Source organism: Toxotes jaculatrix, chromosome 9, assembly GCF_017976425.1.
Source record: "Toxotes jaculatrix isolate fToxJac2 chromosome 9, fToxJac2.pri, whole genome shotgun sequence".
Taxonomy (NCBI): domain Eukaryota; kingdom Metazoa; phylum Chordata; class Actinopteri; family Toxotidae; genus Toxotes; species Toxotes jaculatrix.
Window position 1 is genome coordinate 24,569,603 of NC_054402.1, and position 17,914 is coordinate 24,587,516.

The 17,914-nt window shown below is 40.2% G+C and overlaps 2 protein-coding genes across 3 annotated transcripts; one reads left to right on the forward strand and one right to left on the reverse strand.

Moving 5' to 3' along the window:
• The first annotated feature begins 267 nt into the window (after positions 1 to 267).
• On the forward strand, positions 268 to 5,582 carry LOC121186934 (succinate dehydrogenase [ubiquinone] cytochrome b small subunit B, mitochondrial-like). Its single transcript, XM_041045862.1, has 4 exons — positions 268 to 355; positions 1,219 to 1,329; positions 2,450 to 2,600; positions 3,824 to 5,582. Exons 1-4 carry the CDS (start codon positions 298 to 300, stop codon positions 3,987 to 3,989), a joined length of 486 nt encoding a protein of 161 aa, XP_040901796.1. The 5' UTR covers positions 268 to 297; the 3' UTR covers positions 3,990 to 5,582.
• LOC121186933 (interleukin-18-like) lies at positions 5,573 to 11,103 on the reverse strand. Of its 2 annotated transcripts, XM_041045859.1 has the most exons (7): positions 11,008 to 11,100; positions 10,808 to 10,871; positions 8,388 to 8,463; positions 8,189 to 8,206; positions 7,900 to 8,040; positions 6,650 to 6,789; positions 5,573 to 6,032 (listed from the first exon to the last, which is right to left on the reverse strand). In XM_041045859.1, exons 3-7 carry the CDS (start codon positions 8,452 to 8,454, stop codon positions 5,814 to 5,816), a joined length of 585 nt encoding a protein of 194 aa, XP_040901793.1. In that variant the 5' UTR covers positions 8,455 to 8,463; positions 10,808 to 10,871; positions 11,008 to 11,100; the 3' UTR covers positions 5,573 to 5,813. The 2 variants fall into 2 exon arrangements, with proteins under 2 accessions (XP_040901793.1, XP_040901795.1); XM_041045861.1 differs by lacking the exon at positions 7,900 to 8,040 and having other exon boundaries at positions 11,008 to 11,103.
• Between the last annotated feature and the right edge of the window lie 6,811 nt (positions 11,104 to 17,914).

The window sequence follows — 17,914 nt, forward strand, 5'->3', positions numbered from 1 at the left end:
TGTTTATCATTTTGGTCCCCCTGGTGTGTTCAAATTATAGGTTCAAATACACAAATTTTACATGCAAAATAATTTTATTTTATAATAATATAATAATTATAATAATTTAATTTTTCTTACGAGCAATTTATTGGTTTTGTATGCTTCATTCAAATTTTAATCAAAAACCAAACAATGATGAACAATATTTTTTTAAGGTGCAAATAAATGATGTGCACCTGTTCAATAAAGTTTTCAAAAGAATCTTTAAAAAAAAAATGACAACTGCATCCGGGTAACTGTGGTGACCTTGGTTGGATGATCATCATGGCGGCTATCGTCAGGTTGAGTTCTGTGTGTCGCAGAGGAGTTAAACGTGAGTACTTCTGTCTGCTTTTAGTGTTGTGAGAGTTTTTGAATATATGTGCTTCCTATAGGTTGATAGCAGTACGTGTTGACAGGAGGGACGTATTAGCTGTGTACGGACAAACCACGTCAGGCACAGTCTGCTTTCAAGTTCACGACTTTAGTTAAGCTCTCCTTCCGTGTATTTATTAGTGGGTCCCATCGCTGGTTAAACCTTAGTTAGTGGGTAGTAAAGTTATCTTCTCAGATGTTTGGTAGTAATGCCCTCTGAGGGGGGAATTGAAACTTGCTGCCGTCATGACATCAGACTGTCCGGCAGTGACGTTATTGCTCGCACGTTAGACGTTGAACTGTACGTCAGTCACTGTTCGGACGTTTGTGAATTACAAACTAACTGTATTTATAGACAAATGCGTGTTTGACTGTCGGGACGGTTTCAAAAATACATTTTTAAGAAGTAAAAACCATTGTAATCCAGCCCAAATGAAAATACTTTACAAGCTGCATTTACTCCAGTAACAAAGACTTAATAGTTATGACCCTGTGGGACCTGAGTCCTATTTAATGTTGACAGATATTATTGGACAGTTGATCTTTGTATGTTCAACTGTGAGGAATAAATATGGGGAGAAATGACAAACACGTTAGTGTTGTTTATACTATGTTAATAAATATGTTGGTCACAGAATAGAGAAGAGTATTGTTGTTATTGTAATTGTTTTACCTCTCTGTTGTGTAGAGACATGCTAAAATGACACACCTGTACTTTATGAGACTGTACAGTGTCATTTCCAGTTAAGTCAGATTAAGTAGTGCTTGAATTTTACAATTTGTGCTTCTTTGGAGACGTGACTTTTGGTCTTTTCTCTTCAGCTCTGTTGTTCCAAAGCACGTTGTTGTCCAGGCCGCTGGTGGTACCTCACAAATACCAGGAGCAGCCCTACCTGCTGACAGCAAGGATTCATGCATCACCGGCTCTGTATGGTCAGTGTTCACAAGTGGAAGTGTGGGGTAGTACATAAAGTATATTTAGGGAGTATACAGAACAACAGGAAACAAAACAAAACAATTAGTCAATTAATCGATCAACAGAATATTCATCTGCAACTTTTTTTTTTTTGGTCGAATAACAGATTGAGTCACTTTTCTTGCAAAAATACCTCGTAGGATTGTTTTGGTGCTTTTCTTGATTAGTTTTTGCTTTGATGTGAAATAATTTGGTTTAGCTGCTTTTCTGTGTCAGTACCTGTCAGGTACCTCTCAGTTTGCGCGGAGTACAGTTTTTCTGGTTTGATGCGACAGCCCTTGTGGTCTGCGACTGGTCTGTCATAGCCCAGATTTAGCACCCCAAATGTTGACAGGTTCATGTAACATCTGCTCAGTGGTAGCAGGTTTCACCCACTGTGACCTACTACTCGGGTTAGTGGGTCATTTACATGGTGACAGAAGAGTGGAGGCCAGATGTATCGGCCAAATACCAAACCCTGGCTTAATGTAGTCCTATTTACTGATTCTCTTGTTTTGCCAAATGGAAAAAAAATTAAAGAGGTCATTAAAAAAGAATTTATATTTATATCTGCAAGTGCAGAATGAGATCAATGTTACACAGAAGAAAAACTGTGAAGTTTTGAGTACTGTCTGTAAAGATTAAAGAAGCATTTTATGAAAAACATTTATTTGTTCCCGTTTTGGACTTTCGATGATTTCAATACCACTTATATAACTGTCCATCAAATATGAGGCTTCAGTCAATGGCCCAGTCACAAAATGGCTTAAACAAACAGGGTATAACATATTAGTAAATGAGCTTTAGCAGTGCTTAGTGGATTTTGTTACCTTCAGTTTGCAAAGAGCCAGACTGATTCATTCCACAGAATTAATCTGAAAGTTCTGGTTCAACCGCAAAGTTATCTTCTTGTCTAACTCAGCAAGACAAAATATGTCAAACGATTCCTTTACAACTCTTCAGTATCATCTAGCCAGGTAAAGGGAAGCCTGTCTGACTCAGTTTAAATATCCAGCTTGTTTGTTTGGGGGGGATACAGCCTTTTACCGTGTACATAGTGAAGTCTGCTGAAAGTCTGCTGTTTCTCTCACTCTACAGCAGCCTCTGGCTCCAAAGCCGCCTCCCTGCACTGGACAGCAGAGCGAGTGCTGAGCATCGCGTTGCTGGCCATGGGACCTGTAGCCTATTTCAGCCCTGGTCCCGTCATGGACTATTCCTTGGCTGCTGCCCTGACACTGCATGGCCACTGGTAAGATGAGCAAACACTAACCTGAACCCTGGTTCCATTAGTTCTGAAGACAGTAGTTTTATATGTACACACACACTTATGGAGGTTTGATGTTCACACCCACGTTCCAGTTGTGATACAGTTTCCCTCTAATGATGCGCTTCTCGTCTTCTTTTATTAACAAACCCTCTATTTCTAACCCACAGGTTTCAGGTTACATAGTATAACTGTATAACATCCAGTTTACTTCCTTTGGCCAGACCAGACTAATTCCTCTTCGCGCTTATAAAGCACTGAAACACTCAGTTGAACAGTACCACAAACCACAGCCTCCAAAATGACCCGGAAATCTGAGTGACACTCAGACTTCACTTATCCTGGGAAAACGCTGACATGGGCCTCAGGGACTTCATTTGACTTGACCTCACCTCTGTGGTCTTAACGCCATCAGACTGTGATTTAACAGATCAAGAGCATGTGGGGTATGAATCAAAGTTCTTTGACCCCCCCCCCCCCCCCCAGGATACAGAGATGTAGCGTGTTCGCTGACCCTTACCAGACACAAGGCAAACTTTGTGCCATGGGTTTTCAGTGGGGGGGGTCAGGGGTTTTAGCTGCCTCTCTGTAGCTGTCAGCAGCTGTTAATTCAGCCCTGGTTAGTTTCGGCTTTGTTTGCAGTCTTGAGAAGGTGGCTTTAGCTTAGTGTCACTGCAATGTGCTCTTCCATCAGTTAGATTGCAAACTAAACAGCATGGCAGGTCGGTCCAAACCAGGCCAGATGTGACTAGTGATAAGTCTTCTTAATCAATGTCTTTCGGGTAAGGTGGGTATCTCCAAGGGTCAAGCGCTGTCCTCTTTGACCAAAACCAGTCAGGCAAATGCTCCAGTGTCATTTGCCATCACGGGCTGAAGCATGTAAAGGCTGAAAAGCTTCCTCTTTTTCAGCCGGTACGGGGGATAAACTCAGTCTGTGCCTAATAGGATTTTATAGCAATAAGGAATGTTGGAGCTAAATGCCAACCTGATGAACGAGGCTTCAATAAGACCTGAAGCTTTTTGAATTAAGGTGGTAAAGGTGGCAACATGAGTGGTATGACTGATTTAAACTTAGGCTATTTAGGTATGATAAAGCTGTACTCACCATAGTTCCTGCTGCAATCTCAGAACACAGTGCCATTAATTAAGAAAAAAGGCAAGTCAGGCTGCTCACCTTCTCTGTGTTTGCATGTCTTTTTGTCTTGCAGGGGTCTCGGGCAGGTGTTAACAGACTACGTTCACGGGGACACAAAGATCAAGGCTGCAAACGCAGGTCTCTTCCTCCTGTCCACTGTCACCTTCGCTGGTCTTTGCTACTTCAACTACAATGACGTTGGTATCTGCAAAGCCATTGCCCTGCTCTGGAGCAAATGAATATGACTGGACTGGGAAGCTCGGGAGGACCTAGACACTGGGACGGGAGCAATCTTGTCCTGGCTGATTGTAAAAAATTCAAGGTGTTCTATGTAAATTCTTATAAATATATCATGTTGACAATTTTGACAGTGATTCACGTGTGCAATTGCAATTAATGTGGATTGGTTCAGGCTCGGTCTTTATGTTAAGCTCTTGCCCGTTATACATACTGTAATGATGAGCGACTGGCATCCATTGGTTGTGGGAGATTAGCTTCAGTTTATGTTCAGTGTGGACTGAATTGAAGCTGGACTTCCCTTTATATTCTGAAGCTAAGCAACAGCATGTCCAGTTATTAAATGTATCACTACCAATTCTCCAATTCAGAGATATCCAGTATCCTCATTTGTACTTGTTGTATTTACTGGGGATTTTGACAGCTAGTTTTTTTTTTTTCTCATGTTCAGGTTCTTTTTGTGGCTGATTTCTTAAATGTGTTTTGTTTCAGTCATGACGTGTACATACTACCTTTTGCTCTCCTGACAGGGGAGCACTACAGATTCAAGCAGCGTTCGTATGAGAGTTTGACATCAACCTCCACACTAACGATTCGCAAGGTTCACTAGACATTTCTTCTGCTTCCTCATCAAGGTGCTCAGCTTGCGTGTCCTCCTGTGTCTTTGACTGACGGGAGCAAAATGCTGTTTGCTACTTGAAGTCAGAGACCGCATTGTAAAACCTCCACCCTCAGTTAAGCATGCAGTCGTATGGTTTGTGCATAGAGGAGCAAGGGGCTGAGAGAATAGCAGACTGAATTGTATTAGCCTGTTTAATCCTGAAGATCTGCTCTGCTGCTCTATTGAAGGTTCATTAAAGGTAAGGGAGGCCAGATCTGAAGTGCATCCAGCAACTCTCAGCTTACCTGTGCGTCTCCAGCAGAATGGCTAATAAAGTCTGTGTGCAAACACTTGTCAGCTAACGCTGCATCATCCCCAGCAGGGTCTGAACTGAACAGCTGCAAAATGCCGTCCTCTGCCAATAAAATATCACTCAAGACCGTAACAGTAGTATGAATGCCTCTGTAACGTTTTGTGTTGCACTTCATGTATGAATTACAAACTCTGTTCACTGTGTAGAATGAAAAAAAAAGTCACATTTTGAAAATATATATATAAAAAAAAAAACAGGTACATTTATTTTGTCAATTTGAAATGTTTTGTCAGTTTACAACCAAAAAAAGCTTCAGCCAGTATGATAGTAAGAGCCAATATGGCAGGCAAGTCCAAACTTGATGTTGCCATGTAATCTTGGAACATTTGATCAAAGCATATAATTGGTGGTCCTTGCATGCAGCTAATTAGCAACAGCAGTTATATTGGTGCTGCTGGAATGTGCAGGTTTACAGGTTTGACTTTATCACTGTAAAATCTGGATTCAGTCCGTTGTCACCACGCTCATGCATTAAACATCTACCGTTGGTGTGTTTGCTTACTGCATCACTTGTCAGTTTGTAATATCTGTTCAGTTCATGTAATTTCACATATGCACAAAATTTGATGTGGCAAGAAAAGTGCACTGCCTCGGCAGAATAAAGCTGTCTTTATGTTTTCATATTTTCAGCTGTTGGTTCATTTAAATATTTGTCAGAATTTAGTCATATGACTACACAGACAGACAGGCATACATCTTGTTTCTGTATAAGCCAGTGGTAAAGGCTTCACTGTAAAACTGCACATAGCAAGAAAAAAGCTTTATGCACAAGCAGCAGCAGCAAGTTGTCCATACAATTTATCCTTAATCAAAACGTGGTGTTTTCTATACGACTGGCTCTTTGGTAATCATTCATTTCATCAAGGTAAGCTCAGCAGTCTCATCCACTTCATCGCTGGTTTTGTGACGCAAGACCAGTTTGTTCAGGGTGGGATTGTCCTCATCAGGTTCAAATCCCAGGAATTTAGACGGGTACACAGAGGACTCGAACATAAACTTGTTATGTGCTGGGAGCTTCTTCAGGTAGAACAAGGCCTTGTGAGAAGTTTCTGGGATTGTGTGTGGAAGTTCCTGCAGAAAAGCACATGTGGCAAACCTGATTTAATTGTCTGCTCCGTCTCACTGCTGCACATTGGGTAAGCTGCAGTCGAAGGAATGGAGAGCCTAAGCAGTACAGCATGAACCTTAACATAAATGGCTATCACAGTGTTCAAGTGATTTATCTGCGTGTGCAAACCCTCAGATAATCTCTAATGAACGTAGGTTCAGTCATGAACACAACATCCATGTCATACTTACAACATCACTGGTAAATGTGTGTTATGAAGCATCTGGCTGCATATACCATTAGATAATGACTGAAAACTTAAAACTTAACAACAGTTGTGTTTAGTTTGTGCAGCATTCCTCTGATAAAGCTGTGTCATCATTATGTCACTGTGTCATACATCCTACACTGACTGCAGGATCAACCCTACGCTGGCCAGTGCTTGAAAGGTATTGAACAAACGATACCAGATCACGGACGAGGAAGAGGTCCTAAACTCTCACCAGTTTTTAAAGCGTAACACGTTTCCGTCTGAATATTCTTATTTCAGATAAACTAGGTCGTGTGTGTGGCTGCTGTGACAAGGCAGACACATCACATCAAACTCTGTAAATAACTGTAAATCATGTGTTATTCTCACCATTTCTACAGCACTGATTTCATTATTCCCACTGCAGCATGCCACCATCCTCTTGTCATCTTTAACGATGGACAGTATGACTGCCCTGTGCTGTGTCTCTTGGCAAGAGTCTTTGTATATATTGATGTTGAATCTGCAGTCTGGAAAAAAAAAATTGAAGGATTATAGCAACACAGAATGTGACAATGATTTAAATGTAAGAAATATATATAAGAACACAAAATAAAGAGACAAAATACACATTGTGTGCAAAAATGCTTCGTAAAGTTTAGCAGCTAGTTGTTAGTTTGATTTGTCTGACTCAGTGAACCAGTTGTTGTGCCTGTGAAAAAGTTCTATCATGTCAACACAGAGTCCACCTAACTCCAAGGAGCTCTGATGGACTTTTCACCTTTTTCATCTCTACTGAGACTAAGGGCTGAGCAGTTTGACGGCACAACCTCTGTGGACGGCCCACTGAGTGACACAGGGCTGAAACGCAGTGGCACACCTCGCAGGTGAGGCCGCAAACATGTTCGGGACTCAGCGACAGCGAGTCCTTTTACTTCCAGAAATTCCAGGGCTGAATGCTTGCTGATTATAAACATCCTCAATAGTTTATAGAAACACTCTTCCGTGGTGGTTTGGAGTTATCTTTAAAATGCTAAATACCAGTGAATTAAAGATGAACTGTGCAGTGATATGCACAGAAGTATGATCTCAGTGAAGAGCTTTCATGGTTGTTTTGCTCTGTATTAGCAAAAACTCAAATGAAACTACTTGTTAAGTGCATGTACAAAAAAAATCTCACTGGAACACATTCACATCTCCTGCAATAAACAGGTTTCAGTGTGTGCTCAGACCCAAGGCAGAACACTGACAGGAATGACGTGGAGCTTGCGGAGAGATTAACATGAGGAATTATTTTTTGTCTGATAAACATCACACAAGTGATGATTGGAAACTGTTCAATATTACCCCTGAGATTTGCATTTATCAGTTTGGCTAATTTAAGGCGGCTTCCATTCTCTTCTAGAACACAAGCCTCACTGTATGCAAGAGGTATTTTTTGCGTAGTCTGAGGTAGCACAGTTTGTGCTAACTGCTGTTTCTCACTAGAATTCCATGCATCATGTCAGCTGCTGAGAATCTCAGTACAGAGGCTCAGGACAGTGTCGCGCAGTGTTTTCTGCCACACGGCTGAGCACACATCTTCAGCTGTTTATGTCTATAAATGCTAAATTAAAGTGCAATATTTTGCTGCATATTACCAGACTGATGCTGCTCCTTCGCATTTAAGAGCTGTGCTTGAAATTTTCGTTCATCGTTCAGAAGCAGGAATTTGTCGTCGTGGCTTAGGAGCTTATAATTCTGGTATTGATCTGTGATCATGTAAGTGTCTACATCCACTTCTACATTTTTGAGAGACAAAACAAAAATCAGTCAAATCAAGGGGGATCAGGGGGGAAAGCATTAAACTGAGGCAATAAATCTGCATATATCTACACATATACTGCCTCGGACTGTATACTATAAAATAACATATAAGAATTGCCTTACCTGTTATGGCCACTTTAACTAGGGAGCAGTAAACAACAGATTAGATTTTGGGGCTTATATAGAAGAATTCAAAAAACAATAGAGATTATGTTAAAATTCTAATAAATATAACACCATGTAAAATATATTATACCATATACAATAACAGTAACATCTACTTCACTTACTGAGAAAGAATAAAGTATGAAATCACTTTTACCATCAAAGTAGAAGGCATTGCTACATATATCACAAAATGTAACAGGGGTGAAGTTGCTGGTAGCCATCAGGTCGACCTGGTTAAAAAAAAACAGTAGAGACAGACTGTCAGACTCTACTGGGGCACTGAGCAGCACTTAAGTGGGCTAAGATCTGGGCCTGCTCAGCTGTTTCAAACAGTGTATGGATAAGATGCTTAATGTTTAACCTGTATACACATCCCTTATTCAGGTTTTTTTTTTTCCTTTGTCAGTCACCACTTTGTACAGTCCCAGTAAATGTTACACACCCAAGTTAGTGACACATGACGCAGGCCAGCTGGATAAAAAGACACAAAACCTACACAAATCAGGAAAATGGGACAAACTAGAAGAGAGGCAATTCAAAGAGAAACCCACCGTCCATGGATGTTTAAGGCCACAAAATAAAACTTTATATTATAAAATAACTTATTATTATAACATAATACATGCATTTTACAGTGTAATATGCCCATAGTACTACATCATATTTTCCATTTAATTCAACTTAATTTTTTTTTCTAAACACTGTTTTCATTTTCCATCAGATGCCTGCCAGATAAATAAGTGATGCTGCGTTCACAATCAACTTTGCCCCTCACAACAGACAAAACTACATAAGCTTGCTACACCGTGACTCGTGGTAAAATGTCATTTCATCACAATAAGGAGCGTCTGTATTTCAATTCGACATTTACCAAAATATTTTATCCACATCTGTCTTTGATCCACGATTACCTAAGACAATCATTTTTCGATGACACTGAAGCTAGCTTCCAATTTACAGCTTTTGATTCGGCTTAATGGGAAAGTTCGGGGAAACTTCACTTACAGAGCTGAGCAACCGCTCCTCTCTTTTTTGTAACTCTTACTGCTGTGAGAGTGTGTTAAGACAGTTTAGGCAAGGCCTTAATCCGGCCTTCACCAAACTTTCATTCCATTTATGAAAATGCAAAAACCACTATATCTGCACTGATCAAATCTGGGCTTGACTGTCCCAAAGCTAAAGACTCATTAAAACACACAGTTCAGATCTGTGAAAATATATATTCCATTTGTGAAAATGCAGAAAAGGGAGATTTGTTTTTGTTTTTTTTTGTTTTTTTAATTTGATCACATTGGGCCAGTTCTAAATCAACGTAAAAAAAAAATAAAAAAAAAACTTTGCAGCTTAAGACAAATGACCAAATCAAAGAGAGTGCACTTAACCTGATTCACTAATGATGCAATGTTTTTTGGGACTTGTCCCAGAAAAAGCAGTCAAGACTGAGTATCTAGATTTGAGTGTATTTACTATGTGGTGGAAACTGGATGAATGTCATTAACAACAAACACACAAACGTGTCTGGAGATTCCCCTGAACAACAGTGAAACTCCTGCTTTCCACAACTCAAGAGAACAAAGAAGTGAAATATGATTGGCTCTGACTTCAACATCCATACAACCATTGGGCAAGAAGCCATGAGCTGTTCACACACTAACAGAACAGCCAGTTACACTTAACGTGACATCTTTATATTCTACAGCTACATGAATCCCAACAGACTCGTAAACAATAAAGGATAAAACTAATAATTCATGCTAGTTCACTTTCACAAATCCATTCTTTTCAATTCACTGTCTCTGGTGAGGAGGAGCCCCACTTTACTTTTGAAGAATGGAGGGACCCAGTCATCTTAGATGATGACACCCAGCTGAACAGGAAGTAAAATACCTGTCAGACAGGGTGTCTGCTAAAGTCTGCACCTTCAAACATCCTAAATGTGATGCTGTCAGGTCAACGGCAGCTTCAACTTCATTCCATGAGCAGACTTTTTTCTTTCCTATTTCTCAAGCATCACAGTAATTTATACATTTGTAAATGTTAAGAGCATTTTAAAGTATATTTGAAATAAAATTAAAAAACAAAAATACCCCGCCTAAACAATAACAACAGGCTGCAGTAAATATCCTGATATCAGTATTTACACCAACATGTCTTTACTTTCTGCTTCTCCAAACGTTATGCTCTGGAACCATCTTATAGTCAACGGTCATTACTACATTATTACAAAGCTCATACCGGTGGGGTCGGACCACACCCATTTTTATCTCAACTACACACCTGTACACACCTGTGAAGTTTCCTGACTGCGCCGATAAAATCAGTCCACAGACACGCAGACAGATATAAACACCTGCCGGAGTTCTCCAAACCGTTTCTGTGGTACAGCAGGTGTACCACACGTTCACACACACACACACACACACACACACACACACACACACACACACACACACACACACAAACACACAAAGACTCACAAAATGAAAACAATGCCAGCCACGCCGGTGCCCTGGGTGAATGAATGAGCAGTCACTTCTGCAGTGACAGAAAGTTGAACAGAAGAATTTAACATACCTTTAAAGATGCGATGGAAACTGATCAGTCTCTGTCTTTATTGACACGGCACGTTCACACTGCCCTTTACACAAAATAAAATTAACACAATTAATACAAAAACTTCCTGCCAAAGCCTTCAAGTTATATATTTAGTTTCCCTCCCTGTGTTTGTGGAAACGCGGACGTTTAACGCCGCTTTGCATGCATGTTTTCCTCACCTGCTCCCGGACCTGCCTCGGTGTTGCTCTCACAGCTCGCGCCCTGGATAACTGTGAAACTGCCTCGAGCAGAACTTGCAGGTTGGAGGTGGGAGATGGGCTCGCGCTTCCTGAGCTGACATTTAACGGAAGTGAAAATAACAGAGTCAAGAAGGACTTTTGTAAACGACAGTCAGCCTATTCCTGTTTTTATTTTTCTCTAAGATGTAAAAATGTCAATTTTCTTTGGCTTGAGCCTGATATACCCATTTTACTCCCACCTCTTAGATTAGTTTTTTCTTTTTATTCTTTTTACAAAATAAAAACTTGTTTAAAAAAAAACAAACAACAACAACAACAACAAAAAACTTCTATAAGATCTTGTAGTTGGAAATGTGTTTTTGATGATGCTGTGTTCTGCATTTTTGGTTGCTGGTGTTGCATCCAGCAAAGCCTATGTCTTATAATTTAAGAAGTGAGTGACTAATGACAAACTATCATTTATAATTCATCATTTTTTATTTCAGTTTGATTTTGAAGTCATTTTCCTCCTTTTCTTCTTATATTAATTTTCTCTGTTGGCTCTGACACTGTACCTCTGCCACCAGAGGGCTGAAATGATCTAAGGGGAACAGTTAACTAACACCATCCAACCTGGGTGTGTGTGTAATGACTGAAGTCCTAGTTAAACCAGTTTGGCTCTTTGTGTCACCCTTTTTTTTTTTTTTTTTTACATGTTGAGTGGGTAGTCACCCTGAGTGATACAGTAGAAAAGAAAAGAAAGACAGTGAAAGAGACACAGTGTATAAAATGTTAAATGTTTACATTCCTTGTAGACTGTTGACTTAACAGTTTCATTATTTAGCAGCTAAAAAGTCCGATATTTCTCTCAGCAAACCAAAAACAGCACTAAAAAGAGAGTGAACATTGGATTTACATTTGACAGGTGGCCAGACACCTGAGTCCAAATGACTGCTAATGCTGCTCCATGTCTGCAACATCATCTTTCATCAATTACAGCCTGTCGTTGCAAACCCACAAGTGGCCAGAATAATCAGTTATTGTAGGTTTAAAGATGAAGAAGTGTTCAGACTGTTTGCTCTGCTTTCCAAGCATAAGGAACTGTTGTAGACATCATCAACTGTCTGTCTCCTAAAATGGCTGTTGTGATGAATGTTGGGTATGTTGTGGTTTTCTCATACCAGACTCACAACAAACTGTGAACTCCAAATTGATGCAATACTAATATGTACAGAGTATCTGGACATATTTATATGAGCTCATTGCCTCATCTCATGGCTGGTAAAGCTCGTCATTAAATAGATCAAGCTAAGAACATCTGTGTACTGCAAGCTGGATATTTTTAAAGCAGAAGATCAAAAGACAGATGACGGGGAATCTGTCTTGCAGTCCGCTGGTGGATGGCGGTGCACTGGGTGTAGCAGGATACATATCTGTGCAAGAAAATTGTTAAAGAGTTCAAATTTGCTGTTACAGGTCTAATTTTCAGTCACAGTAAAAGCATACATTGTCTTCACATGGCAATATGAGTACTGGATGGGAATTAAACCCCTACTGTTAACATAAAAGACGAGGACCTTGCACCAATGACAGAAACATTACTTTCGAGTGAAGACTTTCTTATCATGAAACATCATAATCTCTAAAGGGTTGTCAGACAGTGGTTGAACTCTGTCTGGCCTAAGTCAGAAAAGATAAAAAAAAACATAAACGTGTGTGTGGTGACATGGTACTGGGTTGTACTTTACAGGTTTATGTTGTACATAAGAACACCCTGTACGTGCCCCAGTCTTCAGGAGGCTGCATCAAGCTACAAACCAGCTAAATGCATCTTTGTTTTTCACAAATGGCAGCTTGTGTGTTTTGTGTTTTGTGTTTTCTTTTTCTTCTCACCAAGTCGTGCGTCATGAGGCGGCAGGTTATCAGCAATGTGTGGTGCTCAGTAAATTGGTGTTGTACCTTTTGGTAGTGGATAGTGGACACTGTTAGAGTGTTTGTTTATATTAATGATTTGCTGCTGGGGCACAAATTGGAGTCGCATCAACCTGTTGTCTGGGCAAGGGTGTGTGATGCTGAAAGGCCTGATGACCCCAGCTTACACCACAGATGTGTGTCCCAGTGCACCGTGGGGTTTAACACACACACACACCCAGTTTACTGTATGTATGACTATAAGAGATACTGAACCAGCCACTGAACTGAACTGAACCAGAGGCACAAACATGGCAGAAATATAAGCTTTTTCTTGCCTTTCTTTTTTTTGGCATAAAAAAAGAGAAGATAGGGCCTGTAGTTGTACCTTTTGCATGGACAACGCTCTGGAGCCACAGCCACAAGTATCCACAAGCTTTGCTCACCTGGATTTCAACGGTTTATTCTGTTCTTTTTCACAGAGCCTCTCAAGCTCCATCAGACAGGAACTGCCGTCTTCAGAGCAGTTCAACTTTTTGGGTTGTTGAGTGTGGATTGATAGGCAAAAAGGCCAATTTTATTCATTTAAAATTAAATTACTACACAATAAAGAGTGGAAAAGGTGAAGAGGTGTAAAGTCTTTCTGAAGCCACTGTATATATTGTAAAAGTTTTAGGCACTTGTATTATTTAGCAATTAAATTCATACAAAGTCCATGCAAGAATACAGTCAACAGATAAAATCCTTCTGTTCTAGAGAGATGCTGATTCAACTTAACTGTCATATTAACAGCTGTGCTGCTGTCGAATTGCATTGCGTACATGGACAGGTGTTTCTATTATTTTGTCTATCCCATTTATATCAGTGAGGACAGGCTAAATAACAGAAGCCAGGTTCAGCAGCAACACATACCACTTCCTCTCAAATGACCACACAGCTGAACCAACACCTCTATAAAACAATTTCAATAAAAGCTGAACATTAACAAACCTTCACACCACAATCAAATCCATGAGGGTAGGCTAAACAACACAGAGTTCAACACAAGCTGAACATTAAAACCTTCTTGAAGCAGGATTTAATTCTGTAACCCATTGAAACATTAAGGCACTTCAGCTGTGTACAGAGGTCTGTAACACTGTTTCCTAAGGGTAATGGTAGTCACACACAGTGGCGCAACACCTATTAGCCAACACTGAATTCAAAAGTCTGAATGTTTTTAGGAATAAACTGTTACATTAATAAAGCTATGAATGATACATGAACGAACTCCTCTGTAAAACCTTCAGAATATAGACAGGAACAAAACTGGAAAGTCAAGTGCTACTGAAGAGATTTCTGGCTTTGATTATGTGGAAATGTGGAAGTTTGATGGGGGGATAACATTGTGCAGGAGAGACAGAGCTTTATAACCGTACCTGTGATGACATGGTGCAGACAGAGATGGTAGTACAGCATGTTGTGTTTGAATGCTAACGAGATCTAAAGACACAAACAGACAAAGTGTAGTTAACTGTTAAGAACAAATCCCCAATACCTCTCATCAGTTCAGCCTTTTTCTCTGCGTGGTGCTGCACTTTTGACTTTCAAGTTAGACCTGTGCAGTTCTTACCCCACCTAGTCTGCATCAGTGAAGGTGGGACACAGCTTTCAATACCCCCCTGGGCCTCTTTCAACACCTCTTACTCGTGCTCCCACTGTGTGTCAGGCCTTAGTGAATGATGTCCTTTTGACATGCTCAAAAAGGTTTGTATTTGTCTACTCAGACGACATCCTGGTTTAAACACCAGGCTTCAGCTCTACCATGTTGTAGACTCAGCTGCACAGTTAGTCTGGTTCCAGGTTCTGGAATCTCTTTTCCCATCTGCTCACCTCTCTCAGACTCTCTGGACTCGCTCTGTCTGGCTTCCCTCTGCCCACTCCCCTGCCTTGCTCTGCTCTGCTCCCCCAGTATTTATTATATCATTCACAAGATGATGAGAAAGTCATTACACATGCCTATTACTTGCTAAGAAATGACTACACCACATAACTCAGACTGAAATCACAAATTGTCATTTAAACATTTCCATTTGTGTGTAAACCAAAAATAAAATAAATAAAAATGTGACTTTGGTGGGTGTATCTTTGACCTTTGGAGAGAGCCAGGTGAACTGTGTCCCCCTCCTTCCAGCCTTTCTGTTAAGCTAGCCTCAACAAGTCTTGATCCCAGGTCTGTACGTCATGCTTGGTATCCATCCTCTCATTCACTGATCATTCTTAAAATTCTCTTTGAAAGTCATTTTAAAGAAACTTGTGCTGCAGTGACCCTGTGGGTGAACAAGTTGTGGATACTGCATACCCTCTGTGACAGTATGGATCCTGGTTTATTATTAACCATGAATGAGCTGCCTGTTGGTGTTGGTGCTGTGGTTTCTTTTCACTGGATATTTTCATCAGCTGTCATTCTTCAGCTCCAATCAACGGACACAAGCTACTCTTTGTTCTCCATCACCACAGATGGGGTGTTTTGGGTCATGATGTTCTAAATCTATCAAAGAAGAGAGCAAAATAGCTTAGATTTGTAAACAGCAGTTATACAATGAAGCTGCTGCAATGCCGTGGATAATTTTGAAACACAGCTTCCTTATTTCTACTCTCAATATGCAGATATGACCAAATCACTAAGAAGTCAATGTACTAGACATAGATCTGCTTTAATACTAGTGAATCAAGGCAGAGGAGCCGATACCTCTGTCTCACATCCACATTTCCTCATTCTCATCATGCAAGCTGAAACAAATGCATTTCCAACATGATAGGAGTGAATTTCCAGTAGTCTCACACCACAGCTTTGACACTGGAAATTCTGTTAATGCCGTAAGTATGCTTCTGTAATTGTGTTCAGTCTGTACTTCATGTTTTGATTGCTGCAGGGCATGAGTGGTTTTTGTGGGAATTTCCTTGATGAGTCACCGAATAGCTGCTCATACAGGATAAAACGAATAAAGTGTTTATATTCAAATTACCAGATCTGAAACTATAGGCCCACTCACAAAGGCCTGGCTGCAGACCTTTTACTGTTTTCTGTCCTCATCGCACATAATGGAAAATGGGCTGAAACTGAGATTTTACCTAAACCGCATTTGTATATTCAACTGCTTCTGACAATTGTGAAACATGGCACAGGCAGGGGACTCAAATGCTGGACTCAGTCGCCACAGGGATAGGAGGCAAAAAACTGGTCTTCAATACAAGCGAAATTCAGTACACAGGAAAACAGTCCACAATCAGCCAAAGGTATCAAAAAAACGTGAGGCTAAATCAGAAACCAACACAAGGAAAAAAGACTGGGTCAAAACACACAAGGAGCAACAGTAGGAATAAAATCTGAAACATTTGACTCTAGGGACAAAGACGATCTGGCACAGAACAAAGGGGAGGACAAGATGGGAACACAATTAGACACAGGTGCAACACATTAGGGGCGGGACAGGTAATCACAAAGGCGGGAAACAAAGGATGGCAGGAAGTGAAAAGGGTTGGCGATTTCAAAGTAAAACAGGAAACTAAGTTGGTACAAGGAAAACAGACCAACAGGACCTGACTCAAGAGCTGGATGTGACAAGAATACATAAAGCTTAATAATCCTCTACCTGTCATTACTTAATTGATGGGGAATAGTGAAGCAAAGCAATGCTATGTATCAATGCAGGAAATCTTCATCAGTTAGGAAACTTGAGATTAAATAAAAATAACAAATGTCACATTAAAGGGATAGTTTGACATTTAGGGGAAAACGCTTACTTGCTTAACTGTGGATCGAATGTGCATCAAGACATCGCCTGTGTGTAGGACTTTACAAGGAAAACAGCAGGCATGGGTCATCATGCATCTGAAGCTGCCAGCTCCACCACCTTCACAGGCGTACCACTGATTATTATGGTTTCATGTAAGAGCAAGTCAAACATTACACATTTCTAAACGTTCTCCATTAGCAAAACAACTAATTCAGAGGACTGTGTGGTCTTTATATTGAGAGCTTTCTAGTCCTCAGTGAATCCCAGGAATGACCGTTACTGTTATACAGCAGTACCACATACTGAACTGCTTTGCTTTAAGACTAAAGTTTGTCCTTGTAAATGGATGGCACTCTTAGTACTGGAGTGGTCTCGGAGTATAAAGTTCACATATGTGTTATCAGCTGCTTTGAAAAGCTTGTACATGCAGGTTTTCCTTCAGGAGATTGCTCTGCCAAGGTGGTCCAAATCCTGCTTCATCTCCTCATCAGTTTAGGTAGAAGCTTATCTGGTTGAATGATATTGGGTCTTGCTGTGTTAAACAGTGCCTCTGCTGTTTTTTTCCCCTTAAGGTTAATGTTATATTTCATTAAAGTGTATTAATTTTTAATAATATTAGTGAAGGTGGTCTTTGTTTCAGACCAGGTTGACTTCCACTATAAAACACTGCAGGAAACTTTGATTTTTTTGAGCTATACCATTATGGAAGTAACAACTTAACACAATCAAGCTCAACTAAATAAAAAATCATGGGCAAAATGTAAGAGACCTTCCTTTACATCATCTCCTTGGGTCTGATTTTACACAAGCAGGGCTGGTGGAATATTTTCAGTAGTTTTAAAGTGATATACTCTCCTCTTTGTTTATGTAGTAGAGTTGAGCTGAGGGGGGGTATAAGAGAAGAAAGCCTGCCCCCAGACCCCTGCCCTTTGTTTCACCCATACTATACGTAATGTTTAACAATGTTCATAGGTGTTGATATAGATAACACAAAGGGAGAGCTGATAAAGCACTATGAGTAAAAAGCACACATGTGCTTCCAGCCTGGAAGACGTTCTGTCCTAAGTGAAGACGCACAAAGAGAATTTGCTGAACCTGACCTGGTCTGTAATACATTTTTGTGGATTGGAGTTATCTACTTGTCGAGATGACCATATTGAATATATAATTTAGAAATAATGAAATATTTCAGACTTTTGATCTATTTCAGAATATTT